Here is a 15,612-nt window from a genome sequence, read left to right as displayed (position 1 = left end):
TGCGATGACCTTTTTCCCTATTAACCGCCCAGAGCTCAAATATTAATCTCTTACTGCTAGCTTGCGTGACGTGTATCCTTTATAAGTTTTACATGAGTCCTCTCATTTTACTGCCGGTATCTCCGGAATCCACTTAGAAGTCTTACATCAAGTATTTTGTTTGCGTTATTACTCGCATGAATCTGTTACCATCTCACGGAGTTGTACACTGGCTGTTAGTTTTTTATCAGTTTATTTTGGTGAAGTACATTTATCTTATGTTGCGAGTACCTTTTTTCCCTCAATTAATTGCCCGGAGCGCGTTCGAGCCTTGTCGCGAATTTTTTAACCCATTGCTTTAGAACATTCGTGGACAATAACAAGCCAGTTCCAGTCTAATTTGCATATGTATGTCTACGTGCTTGTTCCACTTGACCGCGCAATTAACTGTTTACGTCTGGCGTAGCGGAATTCGCTTCCCCACTAAACTAACTGCATTAGTGTAGTGTTTGCACTAAAAACTGCAAACAAACAAGCAAATATATTGTAAATAGAAAAGAAACATGGACCCTTTTAGTTAAAACTAGATGGAAACTTTTCCAATGAGAGCAAAGGCGACTTTAAGGTCAAGAGAGCCGCAAAAAGAAAGTGAGAGAAAAATAAAACAAAAAAAAAACTTAAGAAAAACGTGGTGTAAGCAAAATTTCCTTTTTTTGGATGTTAGAGAATGTTAGCTTCCATCATCAAATAAAGTTTCGGAGTTTCCTGCAATTTTTTGGGAAAGCAGCCTGAAATAGGCGTTTGTAGCGTTAAAAATGGCTGTTTTGGAGGAAAATTTCAGGAGTCAGTGGATCAAACTAACTACAAGAATCTTCCACACTCTATCTCTTTAGCACTGGAGACTCTAGCTGCAAGTAAGAAGGGAACGAAGCGCTAACCAAGTCTATACAAGCATTATGTTTGCCTTGGTGTTTGAATCTGGTTGAGTAAAAAAAGGGTAAGCCTCGAGCCAAGCGGACCATGCTGCCGGAGCTTGTCCCGGTTTCGGTAGCATTAAGCAGCTAGGAACATTTCTACTCCCCCCCCTGGATGAGATGCTAGTCCATCACAGGGTTACCCCCAGCATTATTTCGCCGGTACCCATTCATAGACCTGGGTGGAGAGAGGCACTATGAGAGTAAAGTGTCTTGCCCAAGAACACAACACAGTGGCTCAGTAGGCCTTGAACCCGGACCGCTCGATCCTGAGTTCAGCACGCTTACCATTAGGCTAATGTGCCTCCCACGAGTAATAGAATAGTAACAGTAATTTATTATAACAGCTTCGATGATTGTATTTATGTCATTTATTGCCCTTTACAAGCGTAAACTACATTGAGGTCAAAATATATTGCATATCATTCCCACTTTATATTGTTCAGTCCGTTTTTAATGATCAAAAAAATATTTTTATCACAAAATTCTCATCGTCACCCTAGACCTACATAAAACCGTTTCTTTAGTGCTATACACGGTACCCCTCAGAAATCACACTAAATATGGCTTATATCTTTGTCGTCTATCGCAACTAACACCCAAATTGTTCGTATAACCCATTCAAAAAGCAGTTTATTTAGCTTAACTAGCTTGCTACAAATAATCAAATACTCTCGTTATTCCACGTCAGGAACTTAGATGTTTTCGTCGTCGTCTTCCACGCGATTTTTGTAAAGGAAATTGAATGGGTTCTTTTTCTTGTGGCGGCGTTTACTCATTTTCTTGCCAAAGGTCGTTTGAAACCACTGCTGCATGTCGTTGAAAATGTCGTCGGAGAAACCCAAGTAATTCAACAGAGAGTGGATGGGGTTGTTGATGTCAATCGTCTTCTTCTGTTCTTGGCCGACTGGCAAGTAAAAACAGCCAAACTTTAGATCCAGGATTCGTATGAGTACGTCACCATAAATCTCCAGACACCCTCCCCATTTGTTGTCATCTCCGTACGTCATATTGTAGTACTTCACACAGATGCACGAATACGGACAAATACCCTGGCAGAGAGGTGGCGGATTTGTGGCTAGAAAAGATTCAAAACAATCACAATAAGAATTCTTTCTTTACTAAGAGTAAAAGGTATTCTCTTAATATTTCACTCTGTCTTCGGAAAACACTATAAAATAGTCTTAGGCCACACTTTTGTTCCGTCTCTAAAGTATTTGATGTAAGGCAAAACTCTACACGCTAGTTAAATTTCATTTCATGAGGCAAAAACTACGTATAGAAGCTACTAAACGCCGATGTCCTTTCCAGAATCCGTAAAAATCAATGCTGTTCATCTCCAAGACAGACACAACTATCACAGCTACTTTTGTGGCGGATCTGGCCGACTGGGCTCACCCATTTTTACCCCGTTGCCATTAATTCCCGTGACCTCCCCCGTTAGAACTCACGTGGGTCTTACCTGAGAGTGTCTCATTCAAAAGAACCTTCCCATCATACGTCACAGTAAATCGTATTCCCTGGAATGAGAATAGCACAACATCAGCCAAACTGACCACCCCTGCCAGCCTAAATAAACAGCGTGCGTTCAGTTCATCCCCTTTGAGCGCACGAGAAGCACGTGAGATAGGGCATTCGATTCAAAGAAACTCGACATGGAACAACAGTGACCCTTGTAGAAGTAATTAGTGCGAGGCAAAGCTGATCAGTAGTGCAATACGAGAAACCCAGTCAAACCGACTCACATTCTGATTAGGAATATTGTTTTCGTGTGATTTTAAATTCTCATCTTTTAGCTAGTTGTGGAGTTTCAATGCTTTTCGAGAAGAGGTTGATAAAAAGTAACTCGAACGTGTCACTTACTTTTTCTTTTTCCTCGTAAGTCATGTTCATGCAAACTAAGGAAACAACAGTAAAAACCATGTCAGTGCAATGGAATTGTTTATTGTAAGCAGTCGTTTGCAATTCATTGCTGGAGTGCAAAAGAAAGTTAGGACGATTTCTACTATTTCTTAATTTTTCTGGCGTAAAACCCTGGTAAACCAAGGGCCAATCATGAGGGTGGAAAACATTGATATAAAAGCTGAACAGAACCAAAAATGTCCTGACCAGTGACGGACATGTATCAAAAAAGCTAATTCACCAAGCAAATCATGATTCCTTTTGCTTTTTCTTTTCCACGATTGATTCAATCAATTACAAAGTTCAGCATCTCAAAACTCATGTAATCACATAATTACGTTTGGTACTCATTGAAAGTCTAAAATTGTTTGCAGTTGCCGTCTTGCTGCAAAGCAAAATTATGAGTAAAGGGAGGGGGGTGACAGTTTAATTTAACACCAAATAACCTTAGATTAAAATATTAATATTTTGTTGAAGACTTGATTGGCTGGATTTTAACAAAAAGAACAGCCAATCAAATTAACCGTTTTTTAAAAATTCCTTTGTTATACGAGAGCTTAAAACGGTTGATTTGTTAGGCTAGATAGATTTGAAACTCCCTTTGTTAAAAACTGACCCCAAAACTTCAGAACCACTTGTTTCCCACGCTCAGGCTCAGCCAGCTAAGAGGGACAAGCGGCTCTTGGGACGAGAATCCCTGACACCTCGTTCACATTTTGTTTGAAAATGGAATGGAGAGGGGAAAGGTCAGAGTGGGATGGGATAGTTTCTTGCTCAAAGTTGATTATTAAACTGCTTACGTGTGTGATTCTTTTCCTCAAATTCAAATTCAGCACAGCAGCCACATTGAGGTACAGGTTCTTTGCTGCAGCCGCAGTCACTATTTGATACCAAGTCCGGGTCTGAGGTCACTGAAATAAAGGAATGAGGATTTACACTCTCTAAGAATTTTGAAATATTTTACAATAAACCCTCCGATGATAAACCCATCCTACATGTTGTTGTGGCACAGGTGTATGTCTAGAGAAACCTGACATACTGGTGGGGGATTGACCAGCTAGCAAAGCGTGACCGAAGATGACCAAAGAGCTGAACTCTGGATTACCGAGGAAAGATCCAACTAGTGGCAGGGTGGAAGATTGGAACCAGGGACCCCCGGATTACAGGTCCAGCGGATCACTAGGCTAATCCACCTCAGTTTTTGACGAAAAAATATTGGGTCAGCTGAAGCTTTTACTTTAAGATGTCATCGATCGAATTCTATGCTTTACACGTGAATACAGGGTGGTAAAGGGATTGTGCGTGATGCGTGATGTGAGCACAATTAGCGCGTGACACGTGAAAACAGCCCACATCTGGCCGTGATCCGTGAATTGCCAGTCCAGTAAGACGCGTGATCTTCTTATTTTGAAGACCGTTATCAATTATCAATGACTCCGGCTTAACACGTTTGTGAAAACCCAAGATAAAATTACCTACTCATAAATCAATTTACAATAGTGAAGCAAAATTGAATCACGAACCCCGAAGCCAAAGACTGATATTGTCTGGAGGACAGGTTCTATTGGGCTAAAGTTATGCGTTTTAGGATTTGCCTCACACTGCGATGAACTCCCCTGGGGGCCTGAGAGATCCACGTAAATAACTCAGTTTCTTCAAAAAGGTATGCTAATTACGAAGAAATGGTCGAAAACATTACTTGATTCATGATTACAAGGAAAATAGTCTCGTGATTTGTGATTTGGACACCATCCCCCCCCCCCCCCCCCCATCACCCTGTGAATAGTCCCATCTTCCGTACGTCTGAACTTTGGCAAGATGAATACCGGGGTCAATGACCATCTTCAAAAGCTTTGCTGTATCAGCTGTGGGGTGGGATGGGGGAAGAAAACGAATTTTGATTTTCTTAGATAACATTTGAAAAAACTGCGACTTTAAACTGTTGATCGTTCGGTAACATGTACGAAACTGAATTTATTATATAAACATCAATGAAATACCAGGAAATCTTTCGCGCGAAAAAATCATATCTTCACACGTGAAAATAACATGTTATTTTCACATGTGAAGATATCGATTTCTAAATATTTTTTGACAAGTTTGCCCTGTTTCAATGCTGAATGAGCCAAAGTAAATCGATATTAAGTCGAAACATATTCGGATCTTCCTCGGCAATCTTCGGTAATCTTCGGATATCTTCGGAAATTTTCGGAAAATGTTCGGAAACATTCGTACGACCTTCGGACGACATTTTGCAAATCTTCGGAAATCTTCGGAAAATGGTCGGCAATCTTCGGAAAATCGACAAAAACATCGTAATTAGTAGGTTTATATAATAAACAGAATATTACATGGTTGCTTGGAGATATGAAATTTATCTTCTCGTGTTCAAATCGATATCCCACTCGTTCGCTGCGCTCATTCGTGAGATATCGATTTGAACACTCGAAGATAAATTTCATATCTCCGCGCAACCATGTAATATCCTCTATTTATTATATGTGAAGAATGGATAAATACATACTACTAGGATACGTGCGTGACAGTGCAATAAAGGTGCTATTGCATATAATTATTAATACATTCTTAAGTGCAAATGAATGTGCAAGTGATAATTACATAGTGCAACACCTTTCCCCTTTTGGAAGATGAAAAATAATTATGAAATGTCCATACACGCTCCATCAATTAAAATTGAAACACTATTTGTCTTAGCTGTTGTTAGTCAAGGAGAGTCTTTAAATATCGAAAGCAATGTCCAAATTTATAGTCAATCAGGTTAGCCTGCGAATACAGCCGCCTCTCATTCGCGTCCCGCAACGAAGAGCGAAACACGAGTTTCGCTCTTCGTTGCGGGACGCGAATGAGAGGCGGCTGTATTCGCAGGCTACAATCAGGTCGGACAGGCAAATTGAAATGATAACGATTGAGCAGATGTTGAAAATTTACGATTGGTATCAACGAGAAAACGTATTACAATTCTCCCGTGATAGAAGTGATATCCATGTAATAATAAATCTCTGCACAAAACAGTCCGCATAACCAGTCACCTAAACATGCTTAAACCTCTTCTTGCTATAAAGATAAACTTGCTCATTTTAATACCTTGGATTAGAACTGCTGGCTTACCTGGCGACTGGATCTCATTATCTTGGTTTGACGCAGCAAATCCACTGCAGAGGCAAAGAGCTAGGAACACGGACAGCAACATCTTCAGAAAATTTTCCTGACGATTTTCACCAAACTGCGCACAACAAATGTGATCACGCGGAGATCATGAAACACAATATAATAATCTACCTCACATGACCTCAGGTATCATGTTCTTTACGGAGTCGGCTTACAGTCAATGTACATGTTATTTCAACCATTGCAGAGTAGATTACGGGTATTGAAGCTGCCTCAGAGAATTATATATTTACAAATCCTTAATTTTTTCTTACAATAACTACATCAGCATATGGCTTAAAAATATAGCAGCTGCGATTTTCGCTAATCATCATCGCAAGAAAAGAGCAAGGTCACGCGAATCGTAAACAAGTGGTAATCATTCTCGCGTGGAAAACGAGAAGTGGCCTAAGCACGCGCGAGACGAGCGTGGAAGGTTTTACTCCTTGCCACGAATCACGAGTCACATCTCCTGTTGCTTGCATCCACTTCTGGGATGCCAAGATATAAATTCTCCCGCACGTTTCTTTGGCTTCCCTTATTGGTTAGGTTAGGGGAATTAAATCATATATCAACGCCATTTATTATTTTTGATACGTTTCTTTATTGTCATTTGCTCATACATGTACAAACAAGACACCCTCAGAAAATTAAATTGCAGCTTTTTCAAATCATATGTTCAAATAACACAATTTGAGTATCTACCACCTTACAAAACTACCAAGCATTTCATAAAAATCTTAAAACCGCACAACTTTGTGCTGCATTTTAATTTTCCTCAGCTCCCTCTATTAACAGCGGTTCTTCAGGAAAGCGACCTTCATTGTGGCGATAAATCTCTCCAAGATCGCCATCCTTGTGCGACCATTTGTGCATCTCATCCAAAATGTGATCCTTGGCGCTGTTGCTGATTTGGAAAAGCGAATGAAGTCGGGCTTGTTCATCCACTGCAACCCCCATCAGCTCACCAGAGAGCGGCATGAAGTAACAGCCAAGCTCAATGTCCAGAACCCGTGTCAGTAGATCACCATAGATCTTTAAACAGCCGCCAAACTTCTCTTCCTCGTAAGACATGTTGAAGACCTGCACACAGATATCAGCCACGTCCATAAGTCCTTCACACAGGGGTGGGGGGTTCCTTCCTGCAAGAAAAGGAAGAAATGTTCTCTTTTTAGAGAAGCGGTGGCCTTATCGTTGTCACATTTGGGCGGGGACCAAACCTGGCCAGTGGCCTTGAGTACCTCATTCCTAAAATTTTCGTGGACTTAATTTTTGCGATTTTCGCAATTGCAAAAAAATCGCGAAATTGAAGGCTCGCGAGAAAAAGGTCCTGCGAAAATTAATAAAGCGAATTATAGTACCCTGTTGTGAGATTCTCTTATAAAACTTAGCATCTGTTTACATGATCAGCCATGCTCGCACTATCTTTCTCCGAAACATACAACAGACAGAAAACATCACAAATATTGACCTGGGTACAACGCTGTCCGTCAGGTCTTGTCCGTTGTCGCTGGCGAACATTCTGTTCAATGACATTGTAACATAACCTAACGTTCGTTAACATGGATCATGCAGTTTTTGGTAAATTTTTGCGAAATGTCGTTCCTTTCAACACGATTTTTATGCCAAATCGGGAAACTGTTTAAGTCCCGCGAACAGGTAGAGCTTTTTAACCTGCGGTGGACAATCACTCCATCTAGGAATAACTGTTACCACAAAAGCAGTATAATCTATATTAGGAAAATTAGTAATTCTTCTTGTCGGTTTATGTTAATAGCCGATTCCTTCCCGCCTCCCGGTAGTGTATTCTCACTGCGCGAGACTCACGCGTGCATCGTTGCTGGTCTCGCGCATGGTTGATGATACCCCGTGATTCCCGGCGCGCCTAGAGGGAATCGGGTATTGGTCCAATCATCCATGCATGCACCCTTATCAGAAGGGGAAGTTTTCAGTATTCCTTACTGATAAAGTCCCTGGCTGTTACATGCATGACTTGCAGGGTTCAGACTAACACGTAAAAATCAGCATTTACATGCTTAAAATGTCGGTTTGTTGTTTCAGTGAGACACTGACAGGCTGGTCAGTGAGAATTGCGGGGCTTGGGTCGAGAGACGAGGAAGGGGTTGACAGTTCAAGAGTTATAGGTACACTGGGGGAATGAGGCAGAGGTAGAGTCATCTATGTTAACCTACCGGAGAGGGTCTCGTTGATCAGAACTTCATCATTGACAGTCAGAGTAAAACGCACTCCCTGGAATACGATGAAAACACAGAAACCCAACAAGTAACTCATAGACTGCATTAATGTCCGATCACACATGCCAGCGTGTAACTGCAAAATAGGGACCTTCAGATTGGAGTACGAGTGCGATTTTTTTTAACTTAGTTCTTCCGAAGATCATTTTTCACACCAATCTCGAACTAATTGTCCCCTGTGTAGCTCCTTTAGTTTGAACTGGGAGGATTGAGGGCTCTGGGAACCTAACTGGGTTGAAATTTGAAAGCCGTGCTCGTAAATACTCCATCCTCTTACTCGTTCTCCAATCTGAAGGTCCCAAATAACTCAGAGAAAGTCTAGTCTAGTTGAAGGTAACAAGCCATTTCAGCCCACTTTTTTCCTTCTTCATAGACAACTGCTACTCGCAATGCAGAAATCGATTGGTTGATAATACAGCAAAGGTTTTTAAAAGTTTCTTTAAACGTAACACTGTCTGCTGACACCTCAGCTAGTGTCATACTAGTGAAAACGAAATTTGCCGCCAACATGTATGACTCATCGCTAACTAAACAACACTCGCTGGTTCTGCATGGAGATAAGATTGGTTGGAGGGCACGCACAAGGAAGTGAAATAACTCTAAATTTCAGCTCAGTATATTTCTGAGAAGTTGTTATTTTAACTGCAGGCATGCTTGGGATTGTGACGTAAAATGCGTGCAATTCAGTTCTTGATGAACTTGATCGAGTTCTTTTACAGCCTTGAATGAACAATACACAGTGCATACTTACATATTCTGCCTCAACATACGTCAGATTTGTGCACACTACAAGATAAAACAACACACAGTTTGTGCAATTTCCATCTGTACGTTAAAAACCGTGCGATTTTTCTAATGCTGGTACTTTCTGTAATTTGTTATGTTAGGAACAAAGTGAAGTGAGGAGGAACCGCGATATAGGTACAGCACAGGGATGATAATGACACCAAACGTGTTCTATACGTGTTCTATCCTGCCGAACGCATAATGGTCCTATCTTTTCTAAGGCTGTCCGAAAGAACAACATGTGATATTGCTACTACATCTGCTACATCGCTGTTTCAACTGGTATGAAAGGTAACCAATAACCAAATTTTACAACCTCCTGTTAGCAGAGTAAGTGATTGAATTTTTGTAGCATTTTAATGCCTGTTTGAGCTCAATATTTCAAAATTAAAGCTATTACCGTATGTAGCGTTTGTATACCAATTTACCATAATAGATTTCGGACGGGAGAAATAACCCCCTTTTATTTTGTTACGAGCTGGAAATGTAAGTTCTTCATACCTGTCCTATCTCCTAGTTGACCATTTTCTATATTCTCATTATCTCACTGCTTGACAATATATTATTAATGTAAGGAGAAATAAGATGTAGATCACCCCTAATACCTGTATAGTTTTCTTGAATGATTTCTTCAAAGTCCACACAGCAGCCACACTGAGGTAAGTCCACGTTGGTGCAGCCACAGTATTGACTGGGGTCAATATCAACTGTGGACAAATTGAAATAAAAAACATCATATGCACTCCATCGCAGTGGCGCGAGGACACGCGGTCTCGAGAAGCGAGGTCCACGCGTGGATGCCTTTTCGTTGACGAATTAAGTGGATCGCAGCTCGTGTTGCCCTCGCGACACGACCTCGAAAGATTTCTTCATCTTGTTAGCTTATAACGACCTTTAACTAATTGTTCTCGGCGGCTCCTGGCATTAACGCCACTTTTCTTTTGCAAAGCACGTTCTGCGAGCTTCTTCTTCGATATTTTGTGGTTCAGTTGCATTGAAGGATAAATGCATAAAAGGAAACCATTTTTAACAGCGTTTTTAATACGCAGACGACAGCTTAGCAGACTGAAAAGACAATTAGCTACAATTGAGTTAATTTAAATTTTTCTTTTCCTTACCTATGACATTGTCGCTTGGTCGTGAACTTGCCAGGCCAACAAATAATGCGATGATTAAAACAGGCAACATCTTCATGCAAAAACAGACGCGTTAGATAGAACGTGATCGCAGAACCGCAGAGTTTAATTATAGAAGCACAGGAGGTAGATTTACAGTGCCAAGATCTTCGTGTGATGATTGGCAAGGTCAACAAGAACAGGAAATTCCACGGTGGAGAATTTCAGGGCAAAAAATAAACAGCATATAAATGAAGTGCTGCCAATTTGACAAAAATTAAACTCTTTTATGATCCAATAATTTGTATGTAAAATTGAGGTGCTGATAGCCGAGGGACAATCGGGCGGGAACGAAACGTCCGGTTTTTCGAGGTTTTCAATCCGGTATTACTTAATTCCCTGGATCGCCCGGCCCCCGGGCTGGAGACCCATTGCAAATTCCAAGTCTATAAAGGAATTGTATATGGGCAATGTCTATATAACATACAATAAAATAAATAAATAAAAGAGTAACTTGAAGCAATAATTTAGACCTGCTTGAAAGGCAAAAATGTTCCAAAATATATCTTGCTCTTGTACTGTGGGGGGGGGGGGGGGGGGGCAGGGTGATAGGGAATTATTGGGCATTGTATTAAGAACAAGAGAGAAGGCCACAGTGTTTGTATGGGAATCCATAACAACTGAATATTGTAACCAGGGAGAATTTCTTAACGACTTTAATTTCCGAAATCTCAGACTAAGATAGAAAATAAAAGAGTATTACTGCATATCAAGTTTTAGAGCTTTCTCAGCTAACAGTTATAATTTTGCCTCATCATCATGTGGATGGAATATACTTCAGGTTAGCATTTGCTGGAGGATCATGGCCTGATCATCGGGGCAAACATGGTCTGAAATTCTGTTCAGTGCAACCAAGACTCAATTAACTATTAAATTTTAAATTTGACTTTTAAGTTAAACTCAAAATCGTTAGCAAGTGAGTTTGTTACTTGAATATCGATTGGATATGCTACAAATCACTAGTAACTGAATTCAGTTTGTTTTCTTTCCATACGGTTTTATACGTAAAATTTTCTGCAGATATTATTTACTTGGTAAATGTATATTGCATAGAAAACGTAAAGCGTGGTTAATAAGCTTTATCAGGGGTACTTCTGTGGACTTCGGATTTCCATACAATTCCATCCATCTCTATGATCCCCTGATAACGCTACAAATGTAATGCAAAAGTTTCTTTGGTTAACTGTTTCTAAACATGCTTCCCAAAATCTTTTCCCTCTATCTTGATTTAAGTGCAAGGAAATTATAGTTTAGTGGCAATGTTGCACTTATATTTGCCACAGATGAGGACAATTCCTGTTTAGTTACGCCTACTTCAAGATGGCGGTTATTTACGTTCAAAATTTAGCAAGGTACTTTTGCTTGGTGTTGATAAGGCCGAGTATTTCAAGTAAGCACTCAGGGCTTTAAATATTCCAAGTTTCCAAATTTCTCTTGTCAAATTCACGATTAAACCGCTCTAATTTATTCTATTTTATTTTCTGCAACAAAAGCTCCTTCTCTTACTTCTATGTTCATCATTTTAATGGGAGCTCTTAATCGAGGGTGTACGCTTAATCGATATACGGTATTTAAACTGAAATAAAAATTTACCATTTGGGATTTTTTTCATTTCAAATACGGAATTTGGAATTTGGAATATGAAACTTGTTGTTAAGCAACGATTTCGTGATTTTGTTTTGAAAACAGTGGTTGCATTCATTGTTAGGGTTTACTTGAAAAATCAGTGAAAAGTGATCTGGTGGGGCAGAGCATCAGTAAATGTTAGTTTGAATTCATCCATTTCGAGTGTTGTTTAAATTTTTGGTGGCAAAAAATCTCAAGGGTGCCATCTTGAAGTGAAAGTAAAGATACGAAGCTAATCATTCAACCGATTTCTAGCTTATTACTTGACAAGAAAGCGTGTGGATTTTAAATTATCGGAGTCAAAGAAAAGAACTATTTTAAAGTAGTCAATTTTAAGATGAAGAGAATGAATTAGAAACGTTGAATATTTGCGCTATCCCTATGTCTTGGTACAGCATCATTTCATTATTCTTCTCGGGATCCTTCTTATCCGGGGGCCATATGATTCCTTATAATCAACCCTTTAGTTCAAACTGAAAAGTAGATATTCCGTTTAATTCTCAAAACTGACCGAGAGCATGATCGCTGTATTCACAGCCTCTAAACTCTCATCTCGTAAACAGTTGACTGATGTAATCCCGTGCACGTGCCGTGAAATGGACAGAAAAATGAAACGTCATGAACCAAGACTGTGCTCTTATTGCTGTTATCGTCCAACACCGGACTTATGGCATCGATTGTTGATACAGTATTTATTTCCACGAATGAAAATCAGCAAATCCAATTTTAGTATTATTACAAAGTTGTAGCTCGCTAGGATGGATATAGAGAAAGTAAAAACTTTTCAAATCAATATAATTAGAGAGAGTGGCTTTGCAAACTCTGCACTAAAGTTTACTTTCTCGATATTTATGTTCTCATTTCTGGAACAGTTTTGCAGTTGTTAATCGATTTAGAATCTCACGTGGGTGAAAAGAAAAATATAAAATATAAAACAGTTGGATGATTAGCAGATATGGTTCCTGTCATGATATAGCGGTGGCGCGCTTCTAACAGTGATATGTGACAGTCGTGTCATGGAGTCATGGAGGCTTGTGCAATTAACAAATAGTCTGCCAGTTGATAGTTAACCTATATATGTAAGTAACCATCATAATAATTTTCCAAATTAAAGAAGCCAAGTAAAACATTTTAGTTTTTCAAAGGTAATGTAGAGGGATCATTGCGACATAAAGGTGTACCAGTTTATTAAATGGAATGTTGTGCTGGTACTTCAAATCATGACATGTTCAAACTTTTCGCTGAAGCTGTAGTAGAAAAGTAATTTGTTCTTTTTAGGGAATGGATTAAAATTCGTCTTATCTACCATGTCTACAATTACGTGTATCAAACGTACAGAACATCACGAAAGAGAAAACTTAAAACATGTTTCTTTTGCTTGAAGTTTAAATTAAATCCATTAATGCATAAACAGAACAACACAGCAATATTACTGCACCGGTGTAATTGGCTTAAAATTCAGCAACTTTTTATAATTTTCTGGGTGAGGAAGCAGAACGAGTTCTTTTTGCCCCAATAGGCAGGATAATTATTCAAACAGATTAAAAATATATCCAATTTATCTTGATCAAAACAGAGCTGTTTTGGACTTCGGTTTCTTAAGTCATTAGTCAATTATCGTTAAACCTTGCTGGAACGGAATTTTCCTGTTTCAACCAAACGTGACATGATTTAAGTTGATCTTTTTATGTGCAATTAGCGAAGCGAATGAGGCCGAACCATTGCATGTTCAAAACAAAGAAAAAGAATGACTTAAGTCAGTCTGACGAGGCCAAAACAATTTAAACTTATAAAGTTGTTGGAAAAGTTTTAAAAACTTGTTAATATAACCTTTACCGGGTTAAAATCACTGCGATTGATTTTGTATTTTGTTTGACATGACAACGCCATGTCACGTATTACAAAAGAAACCCACTCAGTGACGCGGCATACAATTGAAGACGTCAATTACATGACAATGCATCACAACAACAAAGGAACATCCTTAGTTCCTGTTTGGTGATATAAAAGATCGGTTTAACAAAGCTTTACTTTCAGTCGACGAAAGCTTGCGTGGAAGCAGATACTTCATCGAGCGTTTCGTGTTTGTCTTGCAATCTCAACATGAAGGCGTATAGTTTTCTTGTTACCCTCTCCCTCGCCATTGTGTTGGTAAATGCCTTTAGCACTGAAGAACATGTAAAGCGTTTCTTTCGTCCTGAGCACAGATCACTTCTGCCTGAGGTAACGAGCTTACAGCTGCAAGATGAGCCAGCATTAGTGCCTCAGAACGACGAATCCACCAAGTGTTTGGCGCACTGCGAGCCACAGTGTGAAAGGGTGAAAGTGCCAGACTTCTTACAGGTAACAATCACTCCACTGTGTTTTAATTCTGGTCTTACAACATTGAATTTGAAATCGTTACGTAGTATTTTACCGATGCATACGTTCTTGATGCCACACCTTTCCACGTACTATCGCGCAAAAGTCTGCTGCCATCTGATGCCAAACTTATCTTGATTCTTTCCTTATTTTACAGAAATCCGAAAACTTCCACAAATTTGAAGAAGAACCAATCAACTGCGTGTTAGCCTCAACTGTTGTGTTCCAAAAGAAACCCAAGTACCAATGTCAGTTTATGTGCCTGTATCTGTTCGACTGCTGCCGAGCATGTAATGCTGAGCACCACAAGTGTGTGAATTTACTGGGACACTTCGATGGCGGCGAAGAATTTTGCTACAGAAAAAACTTCAAGTGCATGTGTGATTGTCTGAAGAAACACAACCCTCCAGAAAATCCTGAAATCCAAGGCCAGTAAATGGCTGACTAGAACATTGCTGCGACACTTGCAGTGGGCTCTGTTAGTTGTCGAAAACACCAGTTTTAGAAACGCTATATCGTTTCAATACAAACAAAGCTACTTCAATTTTAGTTTTTGCCTATAGTTGTATTTCCGAAAGCTTTCCGTGGTTTGTATGAAAGTTTGTAAACTGATGAACAAAATAAATGTACATTAAAAATACTTTGATTTATTTTTTGTATCACGAATGAGACATTAACTTGAAGCATGAAACAAAACAAAAATATACACTCCCTTAAAATCATCCGTTCCTCCTCCCTGGCGTAAGAAAAACACTTGGAAAAATTTCATCCTTCTAGAGAAAGAAATTTGGAAATTAATCTGCAACCTTTTTTGTTGAATCACTTTAGTTTCTATTTTCTTCTGTCTTCTTTTAATTGCTCTATATGTTATAATTTCTGGGAATAAATTCGTACTCCCTTCTCATTCGCCCAGATCCTAATAAACTTATCGAAGTAGTTAAGAAACAATTTCAACACTTTGAAAATAACTTTAACAGTATTGAGGAGAGCAAAAATAATACTACAAAATAGGGAACCACAAGAAATTTGGCACATATTTTTAATAAAGAGCAATTGCATTTTCCCAATGTTCCTCGTGAATCAATATACTAAACACGATTCGATTTAAATAATAATATGGCTTATCGCATACCATGTTGTTGTTATCACCGCAGAATTATTTACTAATGCGGCCTAATGGATAAACAAACTTGTATAGGCGGTATTATCAATAACAACAGAGCGCCATGGGGGTATAATTATGTACGTTTGCCCTTTAAAAGTTACTGACCGTTAATTTTTCCGCGTTGGACTGAAGTGGGCAGAGCTTAATTACCTCGTTGAACAAAGCGGGTTTTTGCTATCAATAAGCGGTGCTTGAAATCAATCAGTGTATTAATGGGCTAA

General features: G+C 39.3%; 3 protein-coding genes across 3 annotated transcripts; 1 reads left to right on the top strand and 2 right to left on the bottom strand.

The window, feature by feature from the left end:
* Nucleotides 1-1,306: 1,306 nt before the first annotated feature.
* Nucleotides 1,307-6,144, bottom strand: LOC144666993 (uncharacterized). Its single transcript, XM_078528443.1, has 5 exons — nt 5,985-6,144; nt 3,656-3,766; nt 2,817-2,851; nt 2,416-2,473; nt 1,307-2,031 (listed from the first exon to the last, which is right to left on the bottom strand). The coding sequence occupies exons 1-5, from the start codon at nt 6,064-6,066 to the stop codon at nt 1,649-1,651; spliced, it is 669 nt and encodes a 222-aa protein (XP_078384569.1). The 5' UTR covers nt 6,067-6,144; the 3' UTR covers nt 1,307-1,648.
* Nucleotides 6,145-6,603: 459 nt separating this feature from the next.
* Nucleotides 6,604-10,341, bottom strand: LOC144666994 (uncharacterized). The gene is made up of 5 exons (XM_078528444.1): nt 10,183-10,341; nt 9,670-9,771; nt 9,030-9,064; nt 8,212-8,273; nt 6,604-7,161 (listed from the first exon to the last, which is right to left on the bottom strand). Exons 1-5 carry the CDS (start codon nt 10,256-10,258, stop codon nt 6,792-6,794), a joined length of 645 nt encoding a protein of 214 aa, XP_078384570.1. The 5' UTR covers nt 10,259-10,341; the 3' UTR covers nt 6,604-6,791.
* Nucleotides 10,342-13,897: 3,556 nt separating this feature from the next.
* LOC144666839 (uncharacterized) lies at nt 13,898-14,858 on the top strand. The gene is made up of 2 exons (XM_078528242.1): nt 13,898-14,208; nt 14,384-14,858. The coding sequence occupies exons 1-2, from the start codon at nt 13,969-13,971 to the stop codon at nt 14,660-14,662; spliced, it is 519 nt and encodes a 172-aa protein (XP_078384368.1). The 5' UTR covers nt 13,898-13,968; the 3' UTR covers nt 14,663-14,858.
* Nucleotides 14,859-15,612: the final 754 nt, after the last annotated feature.

This window comes from Oculina patagonica, chromosome 9 (assembly GCF_052425735.1).
Source record: "Oculina patagonica isolate OP01 chromosome 9, crgOcupat, whole genome shotgun sequence".
Classification (NCBI taxonomy): Eukaryota; Metazoa; Cnidaria; class Anthozoa; order Scleractinia; family Oculinidae; genus Oculina; species Oculina patagonica.
Note: the sequence above shows the minus strand (reverse complement) of the source record. Positions and strands in the feature narration are given on the sequence as shown.

Excerpts from the sequence above, each read along its gene's own strand:
- LOC144666993 (XM_078528443.1), bottom strand. The coding sequence starts at position 6,066 with ATGTTGCTGTCCGTGTTCCTAGCTCTTTGCCTCTGCAGTGGATTTGCT. Across the intron at positions 2,474-2,816 it reads CTTACGAGGAAAAAGAAAAA|GGAATACGATTTACTGTGAC; the intron begins GTAAGTGACACG and ends TTCTCATTCCAG. Across the intron at positions 2,032-2,415 it reads TTTGAATGAGACACTCTCAG|CCACAAATCCGCCACCTCTC; the intron begins GTAAGACCCACG and ends AATCTTTTCTAG.
- LOC144666994 (XM_078528444.1), bottom strand. The coding sequence starts at position 10,258 with ATGAAGATGTTGCCTGTTTTAATCATCGCATTATTTGTTGGCCTGGCA. Across the intron at positions 9,772-10,182 it reads ACCAAGCGACAATGTCATAG|TTGATATTGACCCCAGTCAA; the intron begins GTAAGGAAAAGA and ends ATTTGTCCACAG. Across the intron at positions 7,162-8,211 it reads AACGAGACCCTCTCCGGTAG|GAACCCCCCACCCCTGTGTG; the intron begins GTTAACATAGAT and ends TCTTGCAGGAAG.
- LOC144666839 (XM_078528242.1), top strand. The coding sequence starts at position 13,969 with ATGAAGGCGTATAGTTTTCTTGTTACCCTCTCCCTCGCCATTGTGTTG. Across the intron at positions 14,209-14,383 it reads AAGTGCCAGACTTCTTACAG|AAATCCGAAAACTTCCACAA; the intron begins GTAACAATCACT and ends CTTATTTTACAG.